The following is a 24,337-nucleotide window of genomic DNA, read 5'->3' as shown; positions in this document are numbered from 1 at the left end:
CAGACCACATATTTCATTGTGCCTCAGGGGCAGCATGACAGACTCTGTACCCCCCCCCACCCCCCCCCGATAATGACATACTCAAGTGCCCATCTAGCGTAGGTCTTATTGGGGACGTTTAAAAGCACCCCCTTGGGTGATTTGAGGTTGGCTCCCCAGAAGGCACTTTTAGTGCCACAAGACACCTTTGGGGTTGGCGTAAGATGCCATCCCTTCCCTCAGGGATGATCTTTTTCCCGGAACTGCTGGAACCTTTGCTTGAAGGTGTCGCTCGTGGGACCAGATTCGAGCTTCCTGGGTGTTCTCCTCAGTGGCAGCAAAAATGGCGATGGGAGAGGTCAGATGCCGTCTTCCGTCAGGACTTCCTGCGGACCGACACCTGGTGAGGGGTACACGCTGGGGCTCAGAGGTCTCGCCTCCCTCGGAAGGACGCCGGTAGCACCCCAGCAGCCCACATGGTCGAGGCAGACGTGGACAAGCTGTGAGCAGCCGGCCCCGCCACCCGCACCATGTCCATCCCCACCCCACCCCCTGCCGTGAGCTGAGCCACATCTAGAAATGGGCTCCCTGAGGCCTGTTAGCTTCAGTCTGGGCCGGCCAGGGAGGAACATGGGGCAAAGGCTTTAAGACAGCTTGTAAACTGAAAAATCACCTTATCCATTATGTTAAAAATCACGCTTAAATATTTTGTCCCTGTTGACAGAATACATTTCATTGTTAAATGTATATGAGATGCTGCATGTTGTTAGACCATTTTCAAATTGGTTTGTAGCAAACTGTGAATCCTTGGTACATATACAACAGACATCTTAAAAGATTCAAACACCTTGGGGTGGAATAGTTGTCATTTCCCAGCCAAGTTGGATCAGACTCGCTAGGGAGGAGCATGAGGCTTGATTTTTTAACATGGACCTGTCTCCCAAACCTCTGCTCCTTGGTGCCAGGAGCCTCCCATTCCAGAGCCCAGGCCTCACCCTCCGCCTGTAGCATCATGGTGTCTTCGGGGTGGTGACGGGGGAGACACGAACACTTGGTATTTTTCAAAGCTCGCCAGGAGTTTCCCATGTGGAGACTCGCTTGAGAACCACATGGGAAGGCATCAGGCCTTGGCCACCCAGTGAAGAGTTGGGCTTGGACATTTAATACTGAGAAGAACTGAATGTCAGCTTCTGGTCCCCTGACAAGTAAATGTGGTGAGTAAACTGTTTCCCTTTTTCATTCAGCGTTTGCATCTGTATCTCTAGTACCCATTCCTGACTGTTGTTCAATGTAGACTCAGAGGGAAAAATAAACGATTATGATTCCGATCAGTCTGTGAAAGTGAAAGTATTAGTCACTCAGTCGTGTCTGAATCTCTGTGACCCCGTGGACTGTAGCCCACCAAGCTCCTCTGTCCATGGGATTTCCCGGGCAAGAATCCTGGAATGGGTTGCTGTTCCCTTCTCCAGGGGATCTTCCCGACCCAGGGACTGGACCCAGGTCTCCTGCATTGTAGGCAGATTCTTTACTGTCTGAGCCACCAGAGGAGCCCGAGGAGGACTGAAATGAGGAGGGTTTTAACCTATAGTCTCATTTAAAACAGCTTACACCTCCCTCCTCCAGACCCCGCCACTCACCACTGTCAACTGTCCGTTTTTATCTTTATAGATTTGTTCCTCTGGTCCGGTGTCAAAAACTATTGTGCCTTCTTTTCCAGGACTAATACAAAACTGTAAACTTAAAATATTAATACACAAAATGATAAATTACTGGCATGCTTTATTACTTTTCTCTTCCAGCTTTGGTTCTGCAAAAGAAATTCACTTGTGACGCTTACTAGTTTCAAGATCAAATTCCTGTTTCATTATAGACTTTTAATTGTGTATTTGAGTTATCAGAAGAAAACCATTTCTGCAGCTGGGAAAATGGCCATGCATTCCTGTCGTTACTCTCAAATCAATTTAGCACAGCTCTTCCACAGGCATCAACAGCAGGGGTGTGGCTGTCACCTGCTCTGGCCCAGGGGTCCCCCTTTCACCTGGTGACAACTTCCTTTAAGACCATAAGCACCTCTTTGGGAAACTATTGGTTCCCTTAGGAAAATGAGTGATCGCTGACTCCATTTCTCTGGAGCCCTTGTCCTAGGAGCTGAGGAGGGAAGAAAGTTATTGCAGGTAGGCAGTGCTTGCTTTTCCAGGAGGGGCAGGCATGGGTGAAACAATTAACATTTGCATCTTCCTTGATCTGTTAATACATTATTGACCAGAGACATATTGATATGTCTTTTGTTACCCAGATGTTATTGACTGGAGTTGTAGCAATACATTTTTAGAGAGTGATGCAATTAATATCACTGTAACTAGTTGCTAGAGCTTAAAATTGATCAATGGTTCATTATACAACTTAGGATTGTCGTTATCATTCACATTTTGCCCCATCAGATTTTTGATCCAACCTTGTGTATGTCATAAATGCCAAGTTCATTACTGTAAAGTTTTCAAAAATGACACATCATGAAATTCTGAATGGAAAAGGATGTTTTGGTGGATTTTATGCAGATACTTTCTCTGATTGCCCAAGCAACATAGATACTAGTGTCTCAGAAGATGATAGTTCTTCAGAATATAGTTCTGATTCAGATGGTGTGCATGTTAGACCAAAAAAAGACAAAAAACCTGAGTGATTGGTTCTGATATGGAAAGTGAAAATGAAGCGGTGCTGGGGAAGACTTTACAGGTGTGTCAGGTGTAACTATTGAATATAACACTATTATATTCAATAGTTAGTGAATTAACAGAATTATATTTTCGGCCTGCCAAAATAAAATTCACTGGCCACAGACATTGGTTTCTGCAAAATTCCCCCAGTCAATAATGAGGTAATAGACATTTAACACTGAGGGACTTACTGAGTCCAGATGTGACCACCTACCTTCCCTGAACAACATTTACGAGGTTCTCCTTCTTGGCCAGCATGGCGAGCTTAGTAACCGCTTCAAAGACATGTTCACACTGTAAGATGACATCCCCCTGCGGCAGAGAGGCGAGGACACAGCCGTTTCAGCGGTGCGTGCTCGGCCACTCAGTCGTGTCTGACTCTTTGTGACCCTGTGGACTGTAGCCCACCAGGCGCCTCTGAACATGGGGATTCTCCAGGCAAGAATCCTGGAGTGGTTTGCCATTTCCTCCTCCAGGGGATCTTCCCGAGCCGGGGATCGAACCCGCATCTCTCTAAGTCTCCTGCATTGGTGGGCAGGTTCTTTAGCACCACCTGGGAAGCCCTTCAGTCGTAGTGGCTTCAAGGAAAGCTACCACTGAGGTTTCACTGGGGGCAGCTAAAGATTTCGGCAGTGTTTCTCCCTGTTAACAGCCCGCCCCACGGCCAGCAGTTACCTTTTGCTTGATGTCTGCTGGCGAAACATGAATGACTAAGATCCCGTCGCTGAGGCTGCTGGTGGAGACACCTTAGGACAGATGCAAAGTCAGGGGCCAGGAACTGGACAAGTGGACATGAATACAGAGAAAAGAGGCCCGCTTGGGGTTCCCAACCCCACGCTTTTTCCCTCCTAGCTGGGCTGACTGGGGTGGAGGGCACATACTCCAGCAGTTAGCGTCTGTGCTTGGAATAAGCTGTCACGAGTGACTGGTCTACTTGGATGTTGGGGTGAGATGCCATGGGCCTTTATGCTGGAATCAGAGGCACAGGCCAGGCCAGGCTGCCCTGGGTTTTGTGGGCACCCTTCACTTAGGTCTTTTTTAAAATATTTATTTATTTGGCGGTGCTGGGTCTTAGTTGCAACATGTGGGTCCTGGGGGTCCTGGACAGGGAACCTGGGCCTTCTGGGCCGCCTGCATTGGGAGCGCAGAGTCTTAGCCACTGGACTACCAGGGAAGTTCCTCACTTGGTCTTTCAATGAAGGAGCTGCTTCCTTGCTGGTGCTCCTGGGAGCTGAGTCCACCCAGTGAGTCATCTTAAGATCACCTGCTTCTTACCTTTGAGGGTGGGGTACTCTATTTTCTGCTTGATTTTGGCAAGTTCCACCACGTAGGCTGCTTTCTGAGTGAAGATGAGCTTCCGCTGCCGCATCTTGAAGCCTCTCCTGTCGTATTTAATGACCGGGACACCATACTGCAAGGAGGGGATCGTCACTCCAAGGGATGCTCGAATCACAGGGAAGGAGGCAGACTGCCGAGTTCCCTGTTCCTCGGACTCTAGCATCATGGCTTCAGGCACTCAAATGAGAGGGGCTCAGATGGTGCACAGTTGGGTTTTCTCTGAACCCTGGCTCTCTGTGAGATAGATGTGATTCCTGGCTCTGACTCTGGCATTGACCTGAGGAATTCAAGGCCCCAGCCATCAGCCTCACCAGGCTGCTCTGAAAACTCAGCAGAGATGAAGACACTCTGCAGGCGTTGGAGCCCTGACCGCTGGAGAGCAATCTAACCCAGTCACAGGTCTCTGGTGCCCAGGAGACAAAGTGACCCAGCAACCCCCCAGCACCGCCAAGGTCACTGGCTGCTGCATGCCTGCGCCCCTCACACCCCCGGCCCCTCTGTCCTCCCCGCTCACAGAAACACGAAGACGCCGAGCCCATGAGTCACCTGCCCGGGGGTCGCGCCTCTCAGTTACGAAACCCACGTGGGTGCCCAGGCACCCCCACCACACTGCTTCTAACAGGGGATGTCTAATGATTACGTGCATGGCCACATTCCACTCAACTTCACAGGACATCAAACACAGTGGGGTGGCAGATAAGGACCGTAAGAACAGCAGCGGGTACCAAAGATTACGGGGTCCCCATCGTCTCAGCATCTGGAGCACCACAGCTGAGAGCTGGGGCCACACACACGCACCCCTGCTTTCAGATAGTGCTTCCAGCCCCATTTTGGGTAGGAAACAGACCTGTTCTCAGATCTCGTGGGGAAGTCCTATCTCGGGCGAGGACACACAGCTCCTTACCTGGATTTTCTCGCTGCTGAGGAGCTGAAGCACTCTGGGGTTAATGTCTCCTTCATCTAAGGAAGCAACGAGAACACAGCGAGTCATCACTGGGTACCAGCCCTGGGCAGAAGCCAGAGGCATCAGCTGGTTTTATGTCTCCCTGTGAACTAGACCTCAAGCTGGGAGATAGCTGTCAGGAAATGCTAGGCGTCAAACATCTTCCTTTGACTTTTTTTTTTTTAAATAGGGCAAACGAGCATGTAGATGGAAAAAGAGACTTACCTATTCGGCTGTTGGCAAAGGGTTGATTTAAGCTTTCTGCATAGCCTTCTTTCTTTCCCCTGAATATTTCACTCGTGACCACCTTTTCCTGCATCTGGTATAGTTAAAGTACAGAACAGTAGCCATGAGGCTCTTGGGGACCCAAAGAGTTCCATGTTAGCGCTGACTTGACTGAACAAGTCAGGTTCCTTGGGGAGCCTTGCCACCCCTCTGCCGAGGAGTCAGAGCATGCAGAAGTCAAACACACCTGGCTTGGACCAAAGCGCCAAACATTCTACTGCTTAGAGACTGAAGTTGACGCTTGGGCTTGTCTCTACTTGCACTGACTTCTTGGAAGTAGAATTTCACTGTTTCAGAGAGCACTTTCTTATGGGTCAGAGGTGACAAGCTACAGCCCGCGGGCCAAATCCAGTAAAGTGTTGTGAGTGATGTATGTTTTGGAGCATGGCTGTGCCCTTTATTTACAGGTTTCTATGGCACAGTAATTTCAACAGAAATGGTGTGGCCTGCAAAGCCTAGAATAACCCTCTAGCTCTTTATAGGGGGGAAAAAAATCTGCTGACCGGCAGATGAACATAAAACCACACCTCCAGAGAGGGGGCTGTCTGGATGGTGTTTCCATGGTAACAATGCTAGCAAGACAGTGATGGTGCTTATGACACTTGCCAGTTCAGGAGGGCTCTGTGCTAAGTGGTCCACGCGCGTTTTATCCTCAAGGCAAGTATGAGGCATGAGCCTTGTGTGACCTTCGGCTTACAGGTGAGATGGTGGATGAGGACCGCTGGCCCTTGTGGGGCTGGCACCCACCCCTCTCCGGTCCTGCCACCTGCCCACACACCGCGTCCCTACCAGGGCTCTCCTCTCAGCGGTGATCCCACGGCAGTACTTCCGGACCAGGTTCCTGGTGCACATCTTCCTGAGCAGATCCGATGCCTGTGTGGGGAACACACCCGTCTTCCGCCTGCCCTCAGCCACCAAAACAGAAGCTTTGAAAGCAGGGCTGAACTCAGGGTGATGTAAAAGCACAGCGTTAAAATGTTTTCTGATCAAAGGGAGCTGCTTATCTTTCAGTCTTTTCGCTATGGCTAAACTGGTGGTTTTTAACCTTGAATGAGTTTTGAGTTGCCTGGATTGCTGGCTAGGAGGTTCCAAGAGACGCTGACTCAGGGGCCCCAGTGAGAGGGGGCCCAGGAATCTTACAATCGCCCCCGACTCTGCGCTCCAGACACACAGCGTCCCTGGAGCATCTGAGAAACACTGTTCTAGGTGACAGTCCCTGAACCTATGTGAAAGGTCCCAGTAAATACAGAAGCCATTCAGAAGTGCTCTGTGTAAACAGACCTCCTCTGGCATCATACTTCGAGAGAGAATATGACAGATTCTGAGTTCGGTTGCTCAGGCATCGCCCTCATGGGGAAATGCTTTTTCTGGTGAGGCAGCACAAACCAACAGTCTCCCTTGGTGGCTCCGCTGGTAAAGAATCCGCCTGCAATGCGGGAGGCCTGAGTTTGATCCCTGGGTCAGGAAGATCCCCTGGAGCAGGGAATGGCTATCCACTCCAGTGTTCTGGCCTGCAGATTTTCATGGACTGTACAGTCCATGATGTCACAGAGAGTCTGACACGACTGAGCAACTTTCACTAAGCTCCACCCACGCCATCTGCCACATGTGTTCTGGAATGGTCCTTACATTTTCCAAGATGCCAGGAGGCCTCAGCCAGCTCTTGTCCAAGATGTTCTTTGGGACATGATACCGGAGGTTCAAGATGTAATTCTTGCGCACAAACACAATGAACTCCTCGTTGTCAGGACAGAGGGGCTTGTTGCGATTGATGAACCCCTTTATGAACCTACACGGGAGAGAGTGTTGTTAGTTTCCTATTTCCTCACTTCCTGTTTCTTCACTGAGTTCTCTGCCACACTGGTTTGATTCAGCGTCAGCCAAAACGATGGGAGATTAAATTTGCTCACCATGTAGGGCCGCGGATCAAATCTGCCCCCAAAGATATGTTCTATCTCACCCACGCCGTTTTTTGGTTTTGTTTTGAGTAACCTGAATCTGTTGCCAAAAACAACAAATGGGAGGTATTGCATGAAAGCCAGACTTCCAGCTTTCCTTGAAAGAAATTCAAAGATCTGGCCAGACTGGCCCGACAGGCGTTGGCCGAAGCCGGGTGATGACTGCCCCTCTGAGGTGGACTGAGGGTTTCTTTTCGCCTCAGTCCCCACCCTACCAGCTCATGAGACCTGCTGCACCTGCCTGGCCTCAGAAGGCATTTGATTTTGTGACTTGAGAACTAGGCTAAGAGAAACGTCAAACGTTGTGAGTTGTGGTCACCGTCCAGTGAGGGTACTCAGAGGAAGGAGACGGAACGCAAGTCCTCAGGGCTGATGTCCTGCAGGAAAGACGGGTTTTCTGCCCAAAGCCAAAAATCTCAGCCAAGTTCACGACCACCCTCTGCAGTACAGCGGTGGCACTCAGAAACCTCGCCGCCTTACCAAAGCCGATGGAGAACTTACTTTCTTACAATCTGCACCGCCCACTTCCTCCTCTTGGCCTCCTTCCGAGCCAGGGCTCCACGCCAGTGGGCTTCGAGTGTAATGGCTGAAAGAGGTCACCGCTGGCATTAGAAGGTGAGCACAATCCCTTAAATACAAGAGCCTCTTCAAGAATGATTCACCCCCTCCACAAACACCTGGACGCCCGTCAGCACTCTGCCAGCCCCCAAGATGGAAAGTGGGACGAGAGTCTTCAGTCTCTGCCCAGAGGGACCCCTGAACCCGGGGGACAGGGGAGCAGAGGGAGCTGGGGTGTATCAAGGGAAACCCTGAAATCGTGCTGGGGGCCGGGTTCCCCAGGTCTTTTTGAGGGACCAGAGAGGCCCTTGATGGCACAGGTTAGTCTCGCCACTGCACTTGCCCTGTCTCTATCCCATGTATAATCATCCACGTTAAAAATGGGGACATCCAAAAATTAGACTTCTGGCTCGTGTCCCAATTTTTAAATGCTTCTCAGATTTTTTTTTCCCAGTTAATTACGAAACTCAAAGTGCTTTTCTTGTGTTCCTCACGGCAACACTGTTACAAAAACAACCAACCAGAAACAACCCAAATGTCTATCAACAGAACATTGTGGTATGCTCCTATAACACCAGGGGTCAGCAAACTGTGGCCCCTGCCACCGACTGCCCCATTTGTAAATAAAGTTTTATTGCAACAAAAATGTCGCAAAAGAAAAATAGAAACAGTATAATTTTAAGGCGTTGAAAACCTTCCCACCTAGAAGTATATTATTTCATGATGCATCCAGAGATGATAAAATTGTAAAGAAAAAAAGGAAATAATAATGCAAAGTTCGGAAGAGTGGAGTGTGTGGAGGGAGGGGGTGATACTGAGAAGTGACTGGGAGGGACAGCACAGTGGCTCCAAGAGCAGTCATGGTGTTAGTAACCTTAAAAAAAACTGTTCCTTAAACATGCTTATGTTGTGGATCAAATAAAACATGTCCACGGAACAAGTAGAGGCTGCAGCGTTATAATCTCTGCTCCACTTAGACAGCATATTAAAAAAGAGACATGACTTTGCTGACAAAGGTCTGTATAGTCAAAGCTGTGGTTTTTCTAGTAGTCATGTACAGATATGAGAGTTGGACCATAAAAAAGACCGAGCACTGAATTGATGCTTTTGAACTGTGGTGCTGGAGAAGATTCTTGAGAGTCGCTTGGACTGCATGGAGAGCAAACCAATCCATCCTAAAGGAAATCAGTCCTGAATATTCATTGGAAGGCCTGTGGATGACAGGGAAACGGTGGGCCACGGCAAACTGGAGAGGTCCTGTCCAGGTCTTACCTGCTTGTCTTTTTCTCACGTACGCTCTCCTTTCTAGGCAGCCTTTGTACGTGGCTTGGATTCTCGCAACTTAAAAGAAAACACGGCTTTTGGTGACATGGCTTTCAATTGTGCATCTTAGCAGCTATGACCTTCAGAAGGGGGTATCAGCTGTGGCCCTGGGGGTGTGCAGGTAGAGCTGACAGAAGAAGCCTTGGGATATGACAGGACCCTATTAAAAATCAGAGCAGAGACTTCCCTGGTGGTCCAGTGGTTAAGAATCCACCCGCCAATGCAGGGGACACAGGTTCAGTCCCTGGCCAGGGAAGATTCCACGTGCCACGGGGCAGCTAAGCTCATGTGCAACTACTGAAGCCCACGAACCCTGGAGGCCACGCTCTCCACAACAAAAGTCGCCGCAGTGAGACGTCCGAGCACCGCAACGAGGAGTAGCCCCTGCTCGCCGCAACTAGAGAGAGCCCGCGTGCAGCAATGAAGACCCAGCGCAGCCAAACAAATATAAATAAATTTCAAAAAATCAAGGCAGAGGGGAAAAAACCGTACCTAATTGATGTTTACTAAATTCAAAGGCATCTTCAGTAGCAAACAGAGTTCTGGGGAAGCGAATGAATATTTTGGTTCTAGAAATGAAAAAAAAAAAAAATCATTTCATTGTTCATCACCGTCTGTAGCGGGTTGAACAGTGTCCCCTCCTCCAAATTCACATCCACTTAGATTCTCAGAATGTGATTCTTATGAGAAATAGGGTCTTTGCAGATGTCATCAAGGTAAAGATTGAGATAAAACCACACTGAATTAGGGTGGACCCTAAATTCAGTGAGAGAGTCCTTAGAGAAAGACTCACAGAGGGACACAGGGAGAAGGCAGCTGGAAGTGGCACGGGAGGAGCCTCCCAGCGAGACTGCAGTCTCGCTGTCGACACCCTGCTGACACCTGGATTTTGGCCTTCTGTCCTCCAGAACTGGGAGACAATAAATTTCCATTGTTTTAAGCCAACCAGCCTACGGTTAATTTGTACCGCAGCCCTAGGAAACTGATTCACCATCCAAAACCCAAGTTACTTCCCTGAGCTTTAAACGTGATGACACAGAACACGGGTCCAAGTTTAAGAGAAGATCCCACCAGGCGGCAAAGAGAAATCACAAACGTGTGTATGTTTCGTTGCCGAGTCCTGTCCGACTCTTTTTTGTGACCCCCACGGACTGTAGCCCACCAGGGTCCTCTGTCCATGGGATTCTCCAGGCAAGAACACTGGAGTGGGTTGTCGTTTTCTTCTCCAGGGGATCTTCCCGACCCAGGGATTGAACCCACGTCTCCCGCTTGGTGGTGGGTTCTTTACCAGTGAGCCACTCACTGCTCTCATGTTGCCAGCCCATCCCCCTCCCCCAGCCCCACCACTTCGAGGGAAACTTCCCAAGGCAGCCACTGGGGGGGGGGGGCAGCATTGCATGCTGCCACAGGAACCCACTTGCTCATCGGAGGTTATGGATGGGGGCAGACACAACCTCTGAGCACCATGACCCACCTCCCTTCGGGTGTGCTACGCCCAGTTCCCCTCAGAAATCCGGTTTGGAAAAGTCACTGCCTCTTGGAGCAGGGCCCAGAACACAAGAGTAAAGGATGGGACGGTGCCAGGGTGGTCGTAGAGAACTGTATACAAGTTGGCAGGGAAAGACCACTGGCAGATTCAAAGGCAGAGATCCCCGAGGCTGGAATCTCTGCAGCCTGAGAATGGATCCTCTTCATGCCCAGGCCCTGTCCTATGCAATCAAATTAACGCTGACCAAAATGACCAACAGAGTGGACGAAAATCATCCTGGCTGGCCCCATTGAGTTCTGCCTCAAGCCTTCAATGTGTACGAGAGGCCTTCTGCTCACCGACAATGATAGCTCTACAGTAATGATACTCCAGGTTCCAGAACACCACCTTCTGGGAAGCTGGAGGAGTTTTCACATAACAGAAGTCCTAACACCCGCTGAGAATTCAGGCACACATTTGAGAAATGAAGGAGTCCAGGCACATAGAGATGAGGGGGCTCACGTGGCTCCCGTCCTCGCGTTGACACAAAGTTCATCCCAGCCCCCGATGCAGGTTAAGAACCCAGGGCTCCCTTATACTTAATCTCCAGTAGGCAGCAATGTAGCCTTTCTTGCCATTTAGAGCTGGTAGTACTGGGTTTTATTATAAAAGAGATCTGTCTGGTCTTTGTCCCCTTGCAGTGTCTCAGCTCCCCAAACCTGTGTGATTTCCCAAGTGATTAGAGCAACAGGGGCCTCTTTTGTTAACACTCTTTTGGGTTTTGCTCCTGAAAGAGCTTCCAAGCAATACAGGTGAAATGGGTGTCTTTTTAAAAGTTTCTTTCCATTATGGTTTATTGCAGGATGTTGAATATAGTTCCCTGTGCTATACAGTAGGACCTTGCTGTTTATCGATTTAAAATATAGTTTAGCTGCTAATCCCACACTCCTATTTTATCCCCCCAACCCCCTTTTTCCCTGGGTATCATTTATTATTCATAACCAACCCCTTTCAACCACGCCATCACCTAACAAGTGATATTTGGAAAGCCCCTGAATAACCTAAGGATGGGAACTGGTCGCCAGGGAAACCAGTCTTGAAATTAGAGTTGGAAGTTACAGCCCCACTGCCTGGGAGGGGAGAGGGGCTGGAGGTGGAATGAATGACCCTTGGCCAATGATTTTATCAATCATGTCTGCGTAATGAAGCCTCCGTAAAACCCCCAAAGAATGCAATTTGGAGATCTTCTGGGGACACCAGGAAGAGCTTCCTCCCCCCTCCCACATACCTTGCCCTGTGCATCTCTGCTGCCCTTGTTCCTGAGTTATATCCTTTTGTAATAAACTGGTAATCCAGTAAGTAAAATATTGGGTTGGTGAAACATTGAGGCTTTTCCATATGAAGTTACGGAAGAATCCTAATGAACTTTTTGACCAGCCCACTATTTTTCTCGATTCTTTGAACTGCTCTAGAATAATGAATCAAACCCAAGACGGGGGTCATGAGAACCTCCAGTGTATAGCTCGTTGGTCAGAAACTCGGGTGACAAACAGGACTTGTGATTGTCCTCTGAGGGGAGGACCGTCTTGGGGGACTGAGCCCCTCACCTGTGGGACCTGACACCCCCTCCAGGGAGCTGTCAGATGCAAGTTTCATTGCAGGACACCCAGCTAGCTGGTGTGTGTGCTGGAGGGTTCTGAGTGTGAGTGAAGTGTTGAGAGTGGAGGAGACACACAGGAGAACGTTTTCTTTACAAAACTGCATTTAAATTGAGTGGACGAAAGTATCTGCTTATAAATCTACGTAGACTCCTGAAGGATGAACCTCTAGGCTCAAGATGGAGACGAACGGATGCATAAAACACTGTGACAGCGATTTCCGGGACACTCACCTCCCTAACTTGTACTCCTCGGGTTTGTAGCCAATGTACTTGATCAGCTGCTCTACGCCCTCTGCTGGAGGCCCGCGCCAGTGCGGCCAGGTGTCTGGGCACAAGGACTTATACCTGGAGAGAGGACAGGCACATTTAGAAAGCTCCCGGGTCGGGAGGATCCCCTGGAGGAGGAAATGGCAACCCACCCCACTATTCTCGCCTGGGAAATCCCATGGACAGAGGAGCTACAAAGACTTGGACACAACTGAGCGCACACCCACACCTCCACGCACCTTCCATGAGCCCCCCTAGAGATCGGCTTTGCTCTTCGGGGCACGCCAACCACTCAGAGGAGACTTCACACCGAAGTCTCCTAGAAGCGTCACTCCAGTCTCTGCCCCTGTCCTCACATGGCCTTCTCCCCTGTGTCCCTCTGTGAGTCTTTCTCTCTTATAAGAACACTCTCATTGGATTTAGGGTCCACCCTAATTCAGTGTGATTTCATCTCAATCTTTACCTTGACAACATCTGCAAAGACCTTATTTCTGATGAGAATCACATTCTGAGGATCTAAGTGGGTCAATTTGGGGCAGGAGGACTCATCAGAGGTTTATATTAGCAGGTGGATAAATCATTAAAATAGCAGTGAGGAAAGAGATTGTTACTTAATAAATGCATATAAACAGATATTATCAAGACACAAGGCTTCTGGGAGAAAATTGAGCAAGATCCTCGGTAGAGAAAGGGCTTCCCATGTGGCACTAGTGATAAAGAATCCGCTTGCCAGTGCAGGAGATCAAGAAGCTCAGGTTCTATCCCTGGGTCGGGAAGATCCCCTAGAGCAGGAAGAAGCAACCCCCTCTGGTGTTCTTGCCTGGTGAATCCTACGGACAGAGGAGCCTGGTGGGCTACACAGTCCCTGGGGCGACAGAGAGTTGGACATGACTGAGCAACTGAGCACCACCATTGGCAGAGAAAAATCTGATATTAAATGAAGACTGAAAACAAACACCCAAAAGTGCTGAAATTTCAGAGTGCAGTATCTTGACTTACGTGGCATAATGCAAGGAATTAGATTTAAAGTGTAACCTATGCATGTGCTTTTTATAATTATGAAAAAGTTGTACTTCAGAGACTTCCCTGGTCCAGTGGGTAAGACTCTGCACTTCCAGGGCGGGGTGGTGGGGGGCGGTGCACATACTCAATCCCTGATCAGGGAACTAAGATCCCACCTGCTGTGAGGCATGCCCCCCCAAAAACAACCATTTTATTATGCTTCTCTTGAGAGGGTAAAAATGTATTGTTCTCTTGGTAGCACACACAAGCAGCTGCCCAACTGATACACAAGCAGTTTGGGCCGTGGTGGTGATGGTGGGTATTTCATTAAGTCCTTACCAAATCCTTGAGAACAAATCCCCGTGTTGCACATGAGCAGTTAGGTCCCAGTGGGAAGAGGAAGAATGGGGATTCCCACCCAAGAATCTGTGGCTCCAATGCCCACGTTCTTACCACTACTCCTGTGTCTTAATTTTTTTTAACACCTGTGTCTCACGACAGCCCATGAGGCCAAGGGGATTGCTCCCAGACTGACCGGCACTAAACCAGCAGCCGTGGGAAGAGACTTCCCCAGCCAAGTTCAGACTCCAGGGGTGCGTGGCGCACGACTGCCCTCTGGTGGCAAGTCTGTGCATTGGCCCTTGTACTTCCTAGATTCCAAAGAAGTACTGGGTTGGCCAAAAAGCTCATTCAGGTTGGCCAACCCAATACGTTAGTGGTTCAGTGAAATGAAGGGAAGGTGGCAAACCAAGTCAGCTTCCTAGTCTCTGGAATGCCATCACTGTCACAGCTACAGCAGGTAAGAACCAAACGCGTTCCGTGGGGGGATGACCTTTTATTCATTGCCACTCACTTCATCTGCTTAAGATCCACAAAACAAACTTTACCTTTGCAAGAAATGCTCGTACTTCCGTCGGTAGGCGAAGCCGGCCCGTCTCACCCGCAGGTGCTCCATCAGCCCCAGGTACTTGACCTGATGCCTTATGAGGAAGTCGTCAAACTTGCCTTTGGAAACACAGAAGGAAGAGTGACGGTAAAAGACCCTATGCGCGTGTTTCATCTAAGAAAGACCAGAGGCTACACGCTGATGATCTCTGGACTAGGTCTAGCCACAGACATGTCCTGTTAGGTTCTAAGTGTGTTTCTTTTCACGGGGGGTGGGGGTGAGGGTTAACAGGAAAATCTGAACTTCTGGTTTCTCTTGAAAAACCATGATGGGACTTCCCTGGTGGCCCAGGGGTTAGGATATCGCCTTCCAGGGCAGAGGGTGCAGATTCCATCCCTGGCCAGGGTCTTAAGATCCCACATGCCTTGTGGCCAAAGGAACCAATATAGAAAGAAAACCATATTGTAACAAATCCAATGAAGACTTTTTTTTTTTTTAAATAGTCCATATAAAAAAAAAATCTTAAGAAAAACCATAAGACCTGGTCATTCAGGACCTAGACTCTCCTATGGCAATAAGTGCCCCGTAGACAGGCCGTGCCTACTGCAATTTGCCACAGTCCCCTCCATTCCCTATTGCCTGACAGTCAGCCCGCTTCCCTCATTTGCTCTCCCCGCCTGGCTGCTGTAAGCCTCTGACTGCATGACCTTATTGTGAGAGCATGGGGCAGGCTCAGCAGATACCCAAAGCCTGGACCATCCGGAAAACTGCAGTGGCTGGAAAGAAGCAGGGTGGCTTCCCCTCACTGCTGAGGTCTGCCCGGCTCAGCTGTGTTGGCCCTAAGACTGGCCAGGCTCTGAGCCATGCTCACACGGGACCACAAAAGTCACCTTCCCCCCTATTCATCCACCTTCTATTTCTTTAATATGTTTAAGTATTCTTTTTTTAAAAATTTATTTCTCTTTGGCTCTGGTAGGTCCTCACGTGTGGGCTGTGCCGTGTGGGCATTTTCTTTAGTTGCAGTGAGTGGGGACCACTCTTTAGTTGTGGCGCACAGGCTGCGCTTTGCAGTGGCCTCTCTCGTCGCGGAGGACGGGCTCCAGGGCTCAGAGCCCCCCGGCTCCAGAGCACAGGCTCCACGGATGTGGCCCACGGGCTTAGCTGCTCCGCGGCATGTGGGATCTTCCTGGATCCGGGATCAGACCTGTGTCTCTTGCATCGGCAGGTGGATTCCTTACCACTGAGCCACCAGGGAAGCCCCACTTACCTCGTGTTATTAAATACCGATGACAAGCAGCAAGCCTGTGGTGGTTTTTAGGATTTTACCCCGCTACCATCTTGGTTTTCCTCCCAGCCTCCCTTCCCTCAGCTCAGGATTCCAAACGATTCTCAACTCACTGGGTTCTTTCCTCTCGTTGGGCTTGATGCAACGGATGTACGAAGGTTCCTTGGAGATGAGAATTTCCAGAAGGCTGCTCAGGCTGTTTTTAAACTGAGTGCCCACCTGCAGGGAGAGAGAAGGAGCTGACCACACAGCGCTGCTCCCCACGTATACAGAGAAGACTGGCTCAAGGCCGAGACTGGTCCTTCAGACCCGAACTCTTGACAGGCTAGTTCTAGTGGGCTGGCCGAAAAGTTCATTTGGGGATGGTACCGCCAAATGGAAATGAACTTTTTTGGCCAGCCCAATACTTACTACCGGTTACGAGCCGTTTTGCCCATGAAGAGAAGGGTTTGGATGTTCTGGCCTGAGAAGCCCAAACTCCGTCTGGTCCAGCGGGGGCTGGACAAGCATTGTCCCAGTGAACATGAAGCAAGCACCTTGTAGGAACCAGCATCACCACTGAGCCAGTCACCTTCCACCACCTTCCCGTCTCCTTGTTACCAAGTGTCCTTTATGAGATGCTCGTTACAGCAATTTCTTTCTTTGATGGATGGTATCTTCCTATAGACTGTAAACCCCACAAGGAGAGGAGGACCCCTATCTGTTTGGCTGTTCCTGGATTCCCCTGTGCCCAACATAGCACCTGACACACAGTAGGTATTCAATGAATGTCTGCCAATGAACACACATGTTGCTAACCTTGGAACATATGTATTTAGTAAGACCTGTTAGAGAGGGATACTTCCAGAAAAAGTAGTGGACAGCTTAAAAAATACAGTTAAGTAAAGTAATTGCACCCTTGGGTGATTTCTGCTACTTTTCCTTTTTTGCACAGCCCCCCCCCCCGCCCCGACCCCTGCCCAGCCACACACACACACTCACCGTTGGTGCCCTTCTCCGGTTTTCTAGCTCGGCCACCAGGAAGCATTCCTTCAGGATTCTATTTTTGGACCTGCACAGCACCTGTAGGCACAGAGAAAGGACCCCCACACTTGCTGTTTCAGAAATCACAAAGGGCTCTTCAGGAAAGTTCACAGCAGTGTGTACATGATGGACCAGAGCTGTTTGCCTTGGGAGCACTTGAAAAAGAAGACAGAAAAGGGACGTCCCTGGTGGTCCAGTGGTTAAGACTCAGCACCTCCACTGCAGAAGGCGAGGGTTCGAACCCTGGGTGGGGAACTAGGATCCCTCATGCCGTGTGTGGTAAGGCCAAAAAATGAAAACAAAGATGATCTTGAATTGTCTGTTCTGGCCATGACATGCTGGAATTCTAATACATCAAAGAGAAAAATCCAGAAGGCCAAACCTCCCAAGTCAGTATCCCGTAACCTTCAAAAATACACAGAGTTAAGTTTCAGACTTACTTCTTTCAAATGTCTGTAGAGGAGATCATTGTTCTTTTCCAAGAATCCTGTAAAACATTGAATGAAAAAATAAAACTCCTGAGTCAATGGCTTTGATTAAAAATATAATTCCATACTGATTGCAAAGAGAAATCTTAAAAATGATCTCTTAATTAAGAGTTTCACGGACTGGGCAATACTGACATTTGGGACTGGGTCATTCTTGTTCTTGGGCGGCTGTCTTGGGCACTGTTATCAAAACTAAAATTTTTGTTGTGGTAAAAGATACATAATATAAAATTACTATTTAAACTATTTATAAGTGTGCAGTTCAGTAGCATTTCATGAATTTACATTGTTGCACAACCATCACCATCAACCATCTCCAAAACTCCTTTCTTTTTCCCCCAGTGGAAATTCTGTACAGGTTAAACACTAATTCCCCATTCCTTGCTGCATGAAACCCTTGATAACCACTGTTCTATTTCTGTCTTTATGGATTGGAGTGCATACCTCACATAAGTGGAATCCTTTCATATTTGTCTTTTTCTGTCTGGCTTATTTCACTTAGCATCATGTTTTCACGGTTCATCCATGTTGTAGCAGGTGTCAGAATTTCTTGTCTTTTGAAGCCTTAAATATGTCCCATCGTAAGGACAGAGCACTTCGCGCGTGTCCATCCATCCATCGATGCACACTTGGGTGCTTCCACCTTCTGGCTACTGTGAATAAAGCTCCCGTGTACACGGGTGTACAGACACCTGTTCACACTCCTGCTTTCAGTTCTTTCCGGACATCTACCCAGAAGTGGGCAAAATGAACTTTTGATGACCTTAGCAAAACCACTTCTGAAAAACTTATCCTAGGCGTAGAAGGAGCACAGACTGGCCAAATGAAATATACAAAGATGTCAAACACAGCACTGTTCACAAGAGACAAAGCTGGGAACAACCAGAGGCCTTCAGACAGGTGACAGGACACAGCCCCATGGGGCGTGATCGTAGATTTTCAGAAGAAATGTGGAGGAATCTGCCACTATGGAGAGTGAATGCAGTCTGGAGGCAAAAGGCCTGGGTCTGACCTCCAGCTCTGCCACCTACTAGCTGAGTGACCTCGGGCAAGTTACTTAACATCTCTGAGCGCAGTGCCTCATAGATTAAAAGGGGACCAATAATGCTACCCACCTCCCTGAGTTCTGTGAGGTTTAAACAAGCAACAGAGGTAAAGCATTTGGGACAGGAGCTGGTGCATAGAAAGCATTTAATGTACGTTAGCTGGAGTCCAAATGATCACCAGTATCTATTAAATGAAAAATGCAAAGGAGATAACACAAAATAACAATCTGTGTTGTTTAGATGTGTATTTGTGTTATTTAGATGTGTGGGCATACACGTCCCCACGTATGTAATTATATGCATAAGATATTTTTATTTTCCAGTTGGTTCTTGTGGTTACCTCAGGGAGAGACTAGGCATAAAAGGGCTTTTTGGTTTTCCTTCTGTACCTTTCTGTATTGTGAGCAATTTCTAGCCTTACATGTGTGTTATTTAGTCACTAAGTCGTGTCCAACTCATTTTGACCCCGTGGCACCCACCAGGCGCCTCTGTCCATGGGATGTCCCAGGCAAAAACACTGGAGTGGGTTGCCATTTCCTTCTTCAGATTTTCCTGACCCAGAGACTGAGCCCTCATCTGCATTGGCAGGTAGATTTTTCTTCTTTACCACTGAGCCACCAAGGAAACCCTACATGTCTATTACTTTATTCTTTAAACAAAAATCAGTAGGTTATCTACTTAAAATGAGATTTGTCCTATTTAACTTTTTTTTTCCTTCTTGGGCTCCCTTGTGGCTCAGCTGGTAAAGAATCTGCCTGAAATGCAGGAGACCTGGGTTCAATCCCTGGGTTGGGAAGATCTCCTGGGGAAGGGAAAGGCTACCCACTCCAGTATTCTGGCCTGGAAAATTCCATGGACTGTATAGACCATGGGTTCACAAACAGTCGGACACGACTGAGTGACTTTCACTTTTCTTTTTTATACCACTATATATTTAAGGGAAAAAACTCCCCTAATACATGGTATTTTATTTTTTAAAGCTTTTTAGTGAAATGAATTTATGTAGAAGTAAAAATTATCTAGAACCTAAAGCAGAGGTGAAAAAAGAAAATGTATGAAAAATGTCTTGCAAAATGTTCATAGCAGCATTACTCATGAAAGCGAGAAAGTGGAAACAACCCCCATGCACATAACTAATGAAGGGATAAACAACATGTGGTACAACCATGCAGTGGAATCTTATTTAGCAATTAAAAAATAGTAACAGCAGGGATGAACCGTGAAAACATTATGCTAAGCAACAGAGAACAAAGCGGCCTTTATCAAAGTTAAGAACTTTTGGGCTTTGAAGGATGCCATCAAGATGGTGAAAAAGATAACTCAGAGATTGGAGAAAATACTTGCAAACCATCTATCTGATAAGGGACTTGTAGCTAGAACATAAAGAACCATACAACTCAATACTAATAACAAAAACAATTTTAAAAATGGGTAAAGGATCTCAACAGACATTTCTCCAAGGAAGAAATGCTAATGGCCAATAAGCACAAGGAAAAATGCTCCACATCACTCAGCATTAGGAAAATGCAAATCCAAACCACCACTTCACACCCACTAGGATAGCTGGAATCAGAAGACAGACAATGCCAAGTGTTGGTGAGGAAATAGGGAAACTGAGACCCCTACACTGCTGGTAGGAAAGCAAAATGGTGTAGCCACTTTGGAAAACCAGTCTGGCAGGTACTCAAGAAATTAAGAATAGAGTTATCACAGGACCCAGCAACTCCACACCCAGGTGTTTACCCAAGAGAAAGGGTAACATACGGCCACACAAAACCACAGTCATGCTGACAGCAGCATCGTTCATAACAGCCCAAAAGTGGAAACTCAAACGCCCATCAGCTGATGAGCAAACAGACAAAATGCCATACAGTCGTACGGTGGAACATCATTTGGCAATTAGACAGGAATGACGATATGGATGAACCTTGGAAACACTATTCTAAGGGAAGGAAGCCAGACACAAAAGCCCGCACGTTGCATAATTCCATTTTTATGAAATGTCCAGAATAGGCAAATCTCCAGACAGAAAGTTGACTGGTTTGTTGCCCAGGGCTCTGGAAGACAGGCTAGGGGGAAATGGGGAGCGCCTGCTAATGTGTATAGGGGTTCTTTTTGGGGTGATGGGGTGATTCTAAATAGAATGTGGTGACAGTTGCACAAGTGCACAGTGACCACACTAAACACCGTTCAATTGTACACTTTAAATGAGTGAAACGGAGGCTACGTGAATTATCTCCATAAAGTAGTTACATATAAAATTACTACATTTTATAATACTTTTTAAAATATTTTTCTGATGTGGAACATTTTTAAAGTCTTTATTGAATTTGTTACAATATTGCTTCTGGTTTTTTTTTTAAATATATATATTGCTTCTGTTTTACATTTTGTTTTTTTGGCTGCGATTCATGTGCAATCTTAGCTCCCCAACCATGCTTGCGTTTAAAGCATGGTTAGCCACTGGACCACCAGGGAAGTCCCCAAAATACTTCTGAAATGCCGTGATTGCAGTGGGGCTAGGGAGCATTTGAGATGGATATGCAGCATGTTTAGATTGGACTCGGGGGCACCTGCATGGCTGTGACCTGTGACCTTTACCCCACAGACACTCACCCCTGGTGCAGTATGTGACCTCTCCCGCGTAGTGGAAGAGCCGGAACTCCATCCAGCCAATCTTCTTTCTGCCCTTCGGACCTGCCAGCTTCCGGCTATAGCAGGACAGAAACAGAAGGGGGCTGAACCTTTCTACCTCACTGCGACAAAATGCACCAACATATAAAGCACAAGACCTGTTTAGGATTGTGACGACCAGCTGAAGGTCAGCACTGAAATCTATTTCAACTATTTCTTCCCGCCACAGACCGAGGTCTCACTAACATTAGACCCTTCCTTCTCACGAGCACTGAAGGATGAAAAATGTACATGAGCCACATAAACACATTTATTTGTACAATGAAATAATGTTCATTTTTCTTGGTGATGACTAAAAACCGATTTTACTACTTTACATTTTTATGACGTGGAGAGACTAAAATACTCACGAAATACTGTTTTTCAGATTCGGGTGATCTACAATTTTTTACAACTGTTCTTGAAAAGCATATACAAGTATATTGATAGCACACATATCTGAACTGCACAGCTCAATGAATTTCTGCAAACTGAATTCTCCTGTGTAAATATCACCAGACCAAAAGACAGAACATTTCTAGTCCCTGAGAACCCCCCACCTTGAGCCCTCTCCAGGTACAATCTGACATCTAACAGAATAGGTTGTTTTTAACCTGGTTTTATACTCTAGGGAAATGGAACCATATAGTGTGTACTCTTGTGTGTCTGATTTCCCTTGATTACATGTTTTTGTGATTTATCTGCGTCATTGCATGTATTTAGATTGTTCATTCTCCTGGCCATATATTATCCCATTTGTAAAGATGCTACAGTTTATTTTTCCAATCTTTAAAGAGAAATGTATTCATTTATTCTTGGCTGCGCTGGGTCTCTGTTGCTGCTCGGACATTTCTCTAGTTGTGGAGAAAGGGACTTCTCTCCCGTTGCAGAGCACGGGCTCCAGGGCTCCAGTAGTTGCAGTTCCCAGGGTCTAGAGCACAGACAGGCTCAGTAGCTGTGGTGCATGAGCTTAGTTGCTGCAAGGCAGGTGGGATCTTCCCAGACCAGGGATCAAACCTGTGTCTCCTGAATTGGGAGGCAGATTCCTTACCGCTGAGCCACCAGGGAAGTCCTATTTTTCCAATCTTGATTCATATACTTGTCCAATTCCATTCACTTATCCTTTCAATACTCTATAGGTTTGATAAAGCTATTACCGTATATTGAATGTTTGCCATGGCCAGAAATTACACTAGGTGATTTATGTGATCATTTACAATGCTATGTGGCAGGCATATTAATTATCCCATCTTGTAGAAGGGGAAACTCAAACTCAGGAGTACTTACTGCTTGCCGAAAGTCACATGTCTATTAAGTGTCTGGGCTGGGATTCAAAACCAGGTCCCTATGACTCCAGAGCACAATGCCCTTAAATTCGCTTCTTCTTGTCTCAGAGTGTGTTACATTTCTAGTTGACTTTCTGGGACTCTGTAAATGCTCTGTGTCTTCATCTGTGGGGTGGCGATGTGGGTACACACATATGTAATAATTCACCAGGTTGCACACTTCAGATCTACACACATCACTGCATGTGTTTTACACTTGAATTTTTTTTTTTTTACTATTTCATGCATGTGGACATGCCCAAAATGAAATGATGATAAATAAAGACACAAAATCTTAAAACAAGAATTCTACTTGGAATTCACATGAGCTTGACTTCTACCAATGACAGTTGAGCAGCTGGTGTATCATCATGCTATTTCTATGTACGAGTTAGTAGCTAGGGGCTTCCCTGGCAGTCCTGTGGTTAAGACCCTGAGCTCCCAATGCAGAGGGCATGGGTTAGATCTCTGGTTGAGGAACTAAGATACTGCACAGCCCAGCCAAAACCAAACTAGTAGCAGCTATACTACTGGGGAGCTATGCTAAGGGGGCTTCCCTTGTGACTCAGCTGATAAAGAATCCGCCTGCAATGCAGAAGACCTGGGTTTGATCCCTGGGTTGGGAAGATCCCCTGGAGAAGTGAAAGAATACCCACTCCAGTATTCTGGCCTAGAGAATTCCAGGGACTGTATAGTCCATGGGGTTGCAAAGAGTAGGACACGACTGAGCAAATTTCGCTTTCACTTTCATACTACTGGGGAGAACTGTCCACATACCTAAGAAAATGGATGTACAGTTGACCCTTGAACAACATGGGGCTTAGGGATTCCACACAGTCAACAAATTGTGTGTAACTCATAGTTGGCCTTCTATATCCATGGATTCAATCAACAGGGGATGGGGTCACATAGTACTATAGCATTTACTATTGGAAAAAAAGAAAAAAACCATGTATAAGTGGATCTGTACAGTTCAAACCAGTATTGTTCAGAGGTCAACTATATAGGGGACTTCACTAGTGGTCCAGCGGCTCAGACTCCATGCTTCTAATGGAGGAGATCCAGGCTCAATCCCTGGTCCAGGAACAAGATCCCACAGGCCATAACAAAAGAGTTTGCATGCTGCAGCTAAAGATTCTGTATGCCATGACTAAGACCCAGCACAGCCATGTATATATATATACACACACACATATATACACACTATAAGTTCAACTATACAACTAATGACCTTCCCCCATGCAACAGCCTGGCAAATGAGACCCCTACGTTTCAAAGTGTGCGTGCTTTCCCACTTTCTCCTCCAACCTCTCCAGGAAACTCAAGTCAGTAGCAGGACCAGGACGAATACATTCTTCATCCTTCAAAACAGAAACAGAAGTCTCCGGTCACAGCACCACACTCCATCAATTCCGAGTTTAAATGCTCCCAGCAGCTGTGGCAAAATGCAGTGGATTGAAATATATCATCTGTGCACAAATCTGGGTCAACATTTCCAGGGGGAGGAAGGGGTAATCCATCTTATCAAATCTGATTAGGGAACCGTGGAACCAGAGGGACTGGAAACTCCATGAAAAGTCAGCTCTCCCACCTATCTGACGTCTATTTCCAAAGACTTCCCAGGGATGCTTCACAACTTCCATTACCAGCTGAGACGCTCAACTTCAATGTCTCTTAACCAGTCTTAGCCAGCTGGCCAACAACATACCCTCTTCAATGAGGAGCAAAGCCTTCAGGAAAAGCAAGCCATAAAACTAGTTAAGTCTAACCTTCTGCAGTTCACAAGCTGTTTTTACTTTCTGTTTTGGGTCCTCAACAGTGATAACATTTAATTGACCATCTTAAAAACAAAAACGAATCAAAAGAATTCCACAGTGGTCCAGTGGCTAGAACTCTGTGTTTCCACTGCAGGGGCAGTGGGTTCAATCCCTGGTCAGGGAACTAAGATCCTTCATGCCAAGTAGTATGGCCAAAAGACAGAAGCAGAGAACATCTTCTACACCCACCACTTGCAGACCCATAACATGTAACATGACTGAGAAATAAAGCTTTTAAAAAATGAATCAAGATTGACATGAACACGCTACTATATTTAAAACAGATAACCAACAAA

At 47.2% G+C, this 24,337-nt stretch overlaps 1 protein-coding gene across 1 annotated transcript in view; it reads right to left on the bottom strand.

The window, feature by feature from the left end:
- Positions 1 to 86: 86 nt before the first annotated feature.
- MYO1H (myosin IH) overlaps positions 87 to 24,337 on the bottom strand; it is a 38,292-nt gene continuing 14,041 nt past the window's right edge. The window contains exons 13-31 of the mRNA XM_061141703.1: positions 23,494 to 23,585; positions 20,843 to 20,937; positions 17,133 to 17,179; positions 16,651 to 16,731; positions 15,783 to 15,888; positions 14,386 to 14,503; positions 12,461 to 12,574; positions 9,594 to 9,670; positions 9,051 to 9,119; positions 7,722 to 7,806; positions 6,892 to 7,051; positions 6,052 to 6,135; positions 5,203 to 5,296; positions 4,939 to 4,994; positions 3,972 to 4,107; positions 3,372 to 3,442; positions 2,911 to 3,008; positions 1,617 to 1,716; positions 87 to 379 (exon numbers count right to left, since the gene is read on the bottom strand). Of these exons, the coding sequence (XP_060997686.1) occupies positions 356 to 379; positions 1,617 to 1,716; positions 2,911 to 3,008; positions 3,372 to 3,442; positions 3,972 to 4,107; positions 4,939 to 4,994; positions 5,203 to 5,296; positions 6,052 to 6,135; positions 6,892 to 7,051; positions 7,722 to 7,806; positions 9,051 to 9,119; positions 9,594 to 9,670; positions 12,461 to 12,574; positions 14,386 to 14,503; positions 15,783 to 15,888; positions 16,651 to 16,731; positions 17,133 to 17,179; positions 20,843 to 20,937; positions 23,494 to 23,585 (1,707 nt within the window). The 3' untranslated portion in view covers positions 87 to 355. The remainder of the gene's footprint in view (positions 380 to 1,616; positions 1,717 to 2,910; positions 3,009 to 3,371; positions 3,443 to 3,971; positions 4,108 to 4,938; positions 4,995 to 5,202; positions 5,297 to 6,051; positions 6,136 to 6,891; positions 7,052 to 7,721; positions 7,807 to 9,050; positions 9,120 to 9,593; positions 9,671 to 12,460; positions 12,575 to 14,385; positions 14,504 to 15,782; positions 15,889 to 16,650; positions 16,732 to 17,132; positions 17,180 to 20,842; positions 20,938 to 23,493; positions 23,586 to 24,337) is intronic.

Source organism: Dama dama, chromosome 5 (genome assembly GCF_033118175.1).
Source record: "Dama dama isolate Ldn47 chromosome 5, ASM3311817v1, whole genome shotgun sequence".
Lineage (NCBI taxonomy): Eukaryota > Metazoa > Chordata > Mammalia > Artiodactyla > Cervidae > Dama > Dama dama.
The sequence above is the reverse complement of the archived record's forward strand: the minus strand, read 5'-3'. Positions and strand labels throughout refer to the sequence as shown.